General features: G+C 52.1%; 1 protein-coding gene and 1 long non-coding RNA gene across 2 annotated transcripts in view; one reads left to right on the forward strand and one right to left on the reverse strand.

Annotated features, from left to right (window-relative positions):
* Nucleotides 1-605: 605 nt before the first annotated feature.
* LOC106902787 overlaps nucleotides 606-8,553 on the reverse strand; it is a 46,279-nt gene continuing 38,331 nt past the window's right edge. The window contains exon 3 of the long non-coding RNA XR_001414591.1: nucleotides 606-924. This is a non-coding gene — a long non-coding RNA (uncharacterized LOC106902787). The remainder of the gene's footprint in view (nucleotides 925-8,553) is intronic.
* On the forward strand, nucleotides 5,687-8,090 carry ADM (adrenomedullin). The gene is made up of 4 exons (XM_014966565.1): nucleotides 5,687-5,803; nucleotides 6,400-6,510; nucleotides 6,804-6,944; nucleotides 7,443-8,090. The coding sequence occupies exons 2-4, from the start codon at nucleotides 6,413-6,415 to the stop codon at nucleotides 7,753-7,755; spliced, it is 552 nt and encodes a 183-aa protein (XP_014822051.1). The 5' UTR covers nucleotides 5,687-5,803; nucleotides 6,400-6,412; the 3' UTR covers nucleotides 7,756-8,090.

Raw genomic sequence — 8,553 nt, forward strand, 5'->3', positions numbered from 1 at the left:
TACAAGGACTTGGGGGTGTTGGTGGATGAGAAGCTCCACACGAGCCAGCAGTGTGCACTCTCGGCCCAGAAAGCCAACCCCATCCTGGGCTGCATCAAAAGAAGCACAGCCGGCAGGTCACGGGAGGTGATTCTGCCCCTCTGCTCTGGTGAGACCCCACCTGGAGTACTGCATCCAGCTCTGGGGCTCCCAACGTGAAAAGGACGTAGACCTGTTGGAGCAAGTCCAGAGGAGGGTCACGGAGATGATCAGAGGGCTGGAGCACCTCTGCTGTGAAGACAGGCTGAGAGAGTTGGGGTTGTTCAACCTGGAGAAGAGAAGGCTCCATGGAGGCCTTAAAGTGACCTTCCAGTGCTTAAAGGAGACCTAGAGGAAGGATGGGGGGGGACTCTATATCAGGGAGTGGAGCAATAGGACGAGCGGTAATGGTTTTAAACTGAAAGAGAGGAGATTCAGATTGGATATTAGGAATAAATTCTTTACTGTGAGGGTGGTGAGACACTGGAACAGGTTGGCCAGATAAGTTGTGGTTGCCCCATCCATGGAAGTGTTCAAGGCCAGGTTGGATGGGGCCTTGAGCAACCTGGCCTGGTGTAGTAGGTGTTCCTGCCCATGGGGTTGGAACTAGGTGATCTTTAAGGCACCTTCCAACTCTAACCATCCTGTGATTCTATAACATAGCCCTCCTGGCCTCCGACGTGCTGGGCTGGGCACAGCGGTGGCTGCCAGACTGCTCCACAAGGCATCAGGGAGTTTTGATGCTGCTATTTATAATGTACAGATGAGGCTGACTCCTTTTGGACTTATAGCCTGATGGGTGTGCTGGTGATGGAGATGCTGGTGATAAACATGGCGTCTGGCAGTACGGCGCTTGGTTAAACTGGAGGGTCTGCCAAAACAGTCTGATAAGCTTCCATGTACGTCCTGTTTGACAGCACAGAGAGAAAAAGCAACACAAAGGACATCAGTTACACTACAGTGAGGAGCCACCACAGCTGTAGATACTGGGTACATATGGAAATGCAGGAGATTCACTGGATTTGCTCCTGACAGTCAACCATCATGGAGGGACCCAGCAGATACTCATTAGCGATTTCATAGAGATGTTTCTGTTTCAGACGTGCAATTCTCACACCTGCTTAGCTGGGACATCCCCATGAAGTGTCTTGCTGATAACCCAGAGGTAAATTGGTTGGGAAGCTTTGACAATCAATTACAGTGTTCTTGCTTGTGCCTTCTCAGCAGAGGGCAGCCGTCAAAATCTCACGGGAGTAGTCAGTTTCATGGCTTAACTATTTTGAAGAAGTCAGATGCCAGGTAGATCGAAACTTAATGGAATTGCTTGTTAACTTTAGGAGTAAACAAAATTGCGCAATATATACATAAAAAAGATTTAATATACTTTTTCAGAAAGAGATGCACTCTATGGGGTCAGTCACTTCCTATGCTAGGTAGGCACTAGAGGAAGGAGTACCTTTCTTGAGTTATGCATAGGCATTTTGCTTCGTGATCCTGTAGACTTTAGTGACTAAAACCCACAAAAGCTGTTTTCAAAACACTGAGCTTTTTCATGGAAAGGATTTCTGAAGTAGCAAGAAAGGAATGCAAATCTTAATGAAGCCACACATCACCCCTGCGAGGTGGACAAAGATAAAGCTCATTGCTGCAACTCCTAGGGAGGGACACCACAGTTGTTAAATCAAAGCACAATGCCAAGACATGCAACAGTTTACAAAAGCAAGGGATAATGTTCTGTACAGCTAAACCTTGAGGGAAAGTTTAGGGACACTAAGAAATTACCTAATTTGGAGCTGAAGTAGGGCCTTAGAGTTATCGTATCTGCACTCATAAAAAGGTTCAATATGTAAAAACTAATCTCAGTACTGAAGTCTCACTGCTCTTTTAAGCCAGTATCCCTCGCAGGAGAGTATCATCTCACACTTTTCCCAGGGCATTAACAAATACTGGATCAAGAGGAAGATGATAGGTATTGATTCCCCAACATTACTGGTGCCCGCTTTACAGCCTTGCTCCTTCTTTCATCTAGACCAATATACCCAAAGCTCTGTTAGTTTACAAAGCATGGCAGAAGTGGCATATTTCATGTACTGATGTAACAGGAGGGGCACTGTTCACCAGGGTTTGAATACTTCTGTGTACCTGCACGGACAGCAAAAGGAGTCAGTCATCCGTGATTTACTTCCTTAACTTCCAACGAGTGTAGAGCAACCTGATGTTCTTATAGAACAAATGAGGAGGTGGAGCAGACACATTGTTTGCTCACCTAAAATCTGATACAAAGTAAACTGAACTTTCATCCAGCCCACCAAAAACATAATTCCCTCTGGTGCAGCAGAGTAGCCTGGTTCCTCGCAGGAGATGAAGAGGGTCACAAAAGCAGCAGCTCTGGAGAACACCAAGGCCTAGGTCTCCACAAGGACCAAGGAAGCAGACATGTTTATCCCAAGGGAAGAACTACGGGGCTGCAGCCCCTCCAAGAGACTGAAAGCACACAAGGGACAATGTTGCCACACTCAAACTGTGCACTTAGCACCAAAAAGATGTGAAGGTTCACAATACCTTCTACAGTCAGCTCCTCCTTCAGGAAATAGAAAGGTCACGCTCTGCCTGCAATCCCTTAATCCAGTGTCACCCCACCCAATGCCCGAAGAGGGAAGCAGCCATGACCCCAACCAGGTTTTCCCCTACCAATATGCATCCCACCCTCATTTCAGGAGACTTTGTTTGGTGTACTCAAAGCTATCAGAGGTAAGGCTCACTGAAAGCACCTCCAATGGGACTACCAGAAATGGAGTCGCCCCTTGTCACTGGGCCCTTGGCACAGACAAAGCTGGCACTAACAACAAGGCTTTTCTGTGTGGAGCCTGACTGAGGTTTTACATCCCTCATGGGGTGGTGTTCTTCTATTAGTATCATCTTTCAGCTGATTTCATGCAACCTGAAATATAATAAAGTCTATTCATACTCAGAGCGTATGAATTCAGTAAAATTTGTTTAAACCTAAAATGAGACATGCAAAGGCACTTCCACTGGCTTCAAACAACAATTTGCTTTCACAATCAGCGCAGAATACTTGCCTCAGACTGATTCCCTATTGATGCCTACAGATTTTAGCCCTGTGCTTTTGGAATAAAACTCAGCCGGAATAAAATGTTGTACAAACAGCAACTAATCTTCACAATCTCCTTGCTACATATTGTAAAATCCTTCGTACATATGGCAACATCAAGAGGCCAAATGACAAGCCCAAGAGAGATCTGGATGTTCCTCCAGGCCAACTTCCCTGCAATGGATGAGGCAGCATCCAGAGGAGACCCTACGCTGTGGAGAAGAGCTTGACCTTGCTGAACTGCATGGCATTGCCTCAGAAAAATAGTTTGTGAATAATAGTTCCCTGAAACATTCTGTGTAACTTTTTTCAACTCTCTATTTAAGAAATATTTTTTTTTTTAAAAGGGGCTACTGTTACCTCATAGTACAAATTCCGTTAGTATTGCTCATTTCCAAACTGCACGGGAATGCAAGTGCTTAGGAAGAACAAAATGAGCATCTGAACAAAGAACACGATGTTTTGTGTTACATTTGGACCAGCTTTACCTGCCGAAGCCCTTTCACAAATCACATCAACAACAAACTGATAACTTATGTCCCAAAGCTTGCCGCCTCACGAATTAGAACAAGCTAATTTTGCATCCCTAAAATGACAGTTGTAGTCAGTAGGGAACTCACATGTGAGTTGTGTTACTGCTATTGTCACTGTTCCTAAACCAAAATAGGATGCTTTCTGCATTGTTTGCCTAAGAGTACACAAAATGCAATTCCCGTTTAGCCAAGGATTTTAATGAGGGATTTTCCAGCATTTGGGGAAGTGTGTGGTTTTTTTTGTTTTTTTTTTTTTTTACTGGAACAGGAGACTTAATCAAACAATGCTAATCACACCAAATCCTCCCTTCTCATGCGGAAAAGTTAAGATTCAGTTTCAACTTACGCTGATCAAGGAAATGGCTTGAACTCGCTGGAGCCTCTAAAATCCGGTCATCCCGGTGGGATGCGGTGGTGCAGCTCTGGCGGTGACCACCTTTTTTTTCCCATTTCTTCCCCGATTTTACACCCCAAGCCTCCCGCTCTGCTCGGGAGCACGGTCGGTGGGAAGGGGGGGGAGCGGGACCGCGGCTCCGCGGGCGGAAGGGACGGGGGAGAGCCCGGGGCCGGCTGGCTCCTCCGGTTCTCCCCGCCCGGGACAAGCCGCCACGCTGCCCCCGTGGGTCCCGGCGCCCCCGGAGCCGCCGCCGCCGCCTCCCGCCCCGCGCTCCGGCCGGGCAGGTGCGGCGGAGGAGCGGATCCGGGCTTGCTGCCCCCGCACAGGTAGGTGCCGGAGACAGAAGCCTCCAGATGCCTGGACGCTGCTGGCGAGGGAGGGAGGGAGGGAGCACCTTAGACAGAGTCAGCCGTGCACAATAAAGTTTCCGTCATCCCCTCGCACATACCTCTCCGGGGTGTTGTTATATACCGCGGTTATCTCGAAGGGCAGAGCCATGAGTACATACTCCCCCGATTTCTGAAACGCTTTGCTCAAGGCAAGATGTGAGAGAAACATCTCGCATGCACTGGGCTGTTCCTTCCTACCTCCGGAGCATCTCTCGCTGGGAAGGACACCCTGACACCCCCTGCGAACCCGGGCTTCTGCAATTCTGAAGCGTCACGGAGCAAAGATGTTCAAGACTGTAAAAAAAAACCCAAAAGGTGGGCAGAGGTTTTGCTGCTGCTCAGCCGGGACAATGCTGTTATAGAGACCTTGATCCTGCAATGGTTTACCTTTGTAACCGGGGAAGTAAGTGCACCCACATATGGCAAGCTTTGGGGACTGGGGATAAAACAAGAAGACACAGAAATCTTCCCTGGCGTCCCTAACCCCAAGCGTTTCGGTGACCCTGTGTCTGCCCCAAAGCAACACTGCTTCCTTTCTCCAAACATACAGAAGTGTGCCCTAACCTCCATCTTCTAAAACCATTTAAACTGTCATTTATTTGAATCGATCAACTAAATCAAATACCTTTTATTAGATAAAAAGTGCACCCAAGTTGAGTCATAAATATTACTATATTAATTATGTCCGATTTGTCACCTCCTTACTTATGTCAAGAAGGCTGGCATTCATTACAATTAGTCACTATAATTCGCATTGTCCAAATATGGGTTTATTTTTGGAGGTTTGGTATTCGATGGATTTGCACAGATTTTGAAATTGCTCGGGTCTGGTTCCTACTCCCCTGCTTCCACCCACCTGAAGTTAAGATCCCTAGAATGAGGAATTATGCTACAGACCGTGTAAACGTAATTATATATCGGCACTTAAAAAGTCTGTCCCCAGCAAAACAGTCTGGGGGGGGGGGCTTATCAGATTTTGCAAGTTATGCCACGAGTCGGAATCCACACCTAAAAGCTGTCCTTAGAATTATCAAAATACCGAGGGTGTTGTTGAAGATAATTTTCATCAATCCTCTTATTTTAACCCTAGATTGGGTTGCCCCCAATCCACGCTGGGGTGATTAAGAAGTGCTTGGGACGTGGGGGTGGGGGTAAGTGTCAAAGAAAAATCGCCCGGCCACGCCAAGGTCCACCCACTTCCCCCGCGCCGCGCTATAAAAGGGAGCGGTGGAGCGCCGCTCGGCACTGGGTACTGCACACACACACAGACGGAGTTCTCCCTCCTCAGGAAACCCTGCAACTCCGGGTCGCTACTACAAGAACATTTCTCTCAGTGGATTATCCTCACTGTCAGGTAAGAACTAATTTTTTGGGTTTTTTTCCCCCCCTCCAACAACAACAACAAGAAGAAGAGATGCAGGGGAGGTGGAGAGGAAGTAAAAAATCTACTAAATCTGGACTGTTTTGAAGAGCTTGGCGTTAACGCTGCGGAGCCTTGCACTGGCTCTTGGCATCAGCTTCAGTTTACAACATAGGATCCAGAACTAGCTGGTTCTGCGTGTGAAGTGGGAAGATGAGCTAGCAGGGGATAAACTTCCAGGCAGCAAAACACTTGCTGGAGTTTGGAAACGATGCGTCCGATAGCCTGCTCCCTCTGATCTCCCGGGTTGGCTAAATCCTAGTGCGAGCCGCTGGGGGTATTCTGGAAATCCTGCTGGTTTTCAGCCGCCTCTGCAAAGTCAAACTCTCCACAAACGTAAACTTTGGGGGCTCTGTTATTTACTCTGTGATAAGTTGTTAAGCAAATATTAGCTTCTGGTTCATATCGCACACAAAGTCCCCGGTAGCCTGGGGGCTCTCCGAGGGCAGAATCGCCAGAAATAAAGGACAGACCTTACTTGACTTTTATTAACAACCGTGCTTACAGTTCTTCTCTTTTCCCTCCACCAGGAACCCAGCCAGAATGAAACTAGTTCACGTCGCCCTGCTCTATCTCGGCTCTGCGACCTTCTTGGGGATGGATGCTGCAAGGGTGGACGTAGCGACAGAGTTCAAAAGAAAGTGAGTATCGGAGCGCGTCCGTCCTCCTGCCAGCGCCCAGCCCCTCGCGTAAGAGCTGCGGAGCCTCCGCGCCCCCCGCGCCGGGCTCCGGCCGTGATCAGAGGAACCGGATTCCCTGCGGGAATTGCACCGCTCCTTTTTAAAGGCCTCATGCCCTTTCAGGAAACATCCAAAAAAAAAAAAAAAAAATCTCGGCGCTGGCAAAGATTATCGCCCCTCGAATCTATTTGGTTTGGCTCCCGCCCTGCAGGCTTGCTCTAACAGGCTGTCCTCTTCCCTTGCGCTCCTTTCAGATGGACGAAATGGGCACTGAGCCGAGCCAAGCGGGACGTGAAGCTGTCGGGCGCTCTCCGGGGGCTGGGGGCAGCCGCCGCCGTGCAGCCGCTCGTACGGAGCCAGGACGTGAAGGAGGATCCCCGAGTCTCGCATCCCAGGTAAATTCCAGCCCTTCCTGGGCTCCCCCACTTGCTCGAGGCGGTGGAAAGTTTCCGGGTCCCCTCGTTTTCTGGGTGTCCGGGCTTATTCTCGCAATAGACCCCCCCCCAAAGCCCCGGAGACAGGTCCTGCCCTAGGTTGCACATCGCGCTGAAAGCAGCCTCCCGCTCCCCGCGCTCTGGCGGGAGATAGCAGCGCCTTTACTGTGAAAGTCAAATATAAATAGTAACTTGAGCTCTGGATCTATAGATAAAGTAACAGCCATAAAACGGCGGGGCCTCTCCTGCCATCATCAGCAAGCTCTGTTTTGCCACTTTTCCGCCCGGCGGACGGCAGAACCGGGGGGTGGGGGGGTGGGTGATGGGGGGCTCCGCACCGCCGGGCCAGGCCCGCCTCCAGCCTGGGGGGCTCCCTGCCCTCCCCGCCCCAGGGTCCCCTCCTCCGGGCCCCCACTGCGCTCTTTCTCATGCCCGCTCTCTCTCTTTCCTTCCTCGCAGCGGCTGGGAGGATGCTCACATCCGCGTCAAGCGCTACCGCCAGAGCATTAACAGCTTCCCGCACTTCCAAGCCATCCGTACGGGGTGCCGGTTCGGGACTTGCACGGTGCAGACGCTGGCCCACCAGATCTACCAGCTGACCGACAAGGATAAGGACGACGCCGCTCCCGCCAGCAAGATCAGCCCCCAGGGCTACGGCCGCAGGCGGCGCTCCCTGCCCGAGCTCCTCAGCCCACCGCGCTCCCCCCGGCCCGGACGCCGCCTCCGGACGCGGCCCGTTCAGCCCCTCGTCGCCCGCGTCCTTGGGATCTGAGCCCAGGCCGCTCGGATGGATGGACTGAGGCACGGAGGCTCCGGAGCTCCGCCGCCGCTCGGGACCCGCTGCCCAGGATTTGTGGAGAAGCGCCTGCCCGGGCGGGATCCCGGCGCGCCCTCCCTGGGCGAGGGGGGAGCGGCGGGGACGGCCGGTCCCGCGGCCCCCGCCCGCGCCCGACACGGGGAAGCTGTGAAGGCCGCGTCCCGCCGGGACTGCTCCCCCCCGTCCGCCGCAGAGGCGGGGCGGCCACTGACTCTTTACCCTCCCCGGGCGAAGCTCCCGGGACTGGAAGACGCCCCGTCCCGCGGCTGCCCCGCCGGACGCCACGTCGCCCCCGGCCCCGCCGCTGCACCCGGAGTGGGGGGGGTGGGGGGGGAGCGGGCCTTCCTCGGCGGCGGGCCGCGCTCGGAGCTGTCCCGGCCCCGTCCGCCCCGAGGAGGGAGGGGCTGCTCAGGGGGAGCCCCGCGGCCGGGGGGGACCCGGCACCCCCGGGCCCGGAGTCGGCGGCTTCGGTTTCTGCCCCAAGCGTTTGGGGGTGCGCGGTCGGGCCTCGGCAAGGCCAGGGCGCTCACATCTGCTTTACCCTCTGCGTTATCGGCACCCGGCAGGGAATCGGACACTCACTAGTCCCTGCGGGGACTGCGATATACTTGAACGTCACAGAGAGGAAAAGTGCAATTGTACGTGGTTTTTCGTTAATTTTAAAGTGCGGTGTGTGTGGGTCATGAGATACGTATCGGTATTTAAGATTGTCCTGTGTCATGTCCTGTTTGTATCTTTTTTTTTTTTTTTTTT

Source organism: Calidris pugnax, unplaced genomic scaffold, assembly GCF_001431845.1.
Source record: "Calidris pugnax isolate Ruff unplaced genomic scaffold, ASM143184v1 scaffold26, whole genome shotgun sequence".
NCBI lineage: Eukaryota > Metazoa > Chordata > Aves > Charadriiformes > Scolopacidae > Calidris > Calidris pugnax.

Coding starts and splice junctions, on each gene's coding strand:
- ADM (XM_014966565.1), top strand. CDS start 6,413: ATGAAACTAGTTCACGTCGCCCTGCTCTATCTCGGCTCTGCGACCTTC. Junction 6,511..6,803: donor GCGACAGAGTTCAAAAGAAA/GTGAGTATCGGA, acceptor CGCTCCTTTCAG/ATGGACGAAATGGGCACTGA. Junction 6,945..7,442: donor CCCCGAGTCTCGCATCCCAG/GTAAATTCCAGC, acceptor CCTTCCTCGCAG/CGGCTGGGAGGATGCTCACA.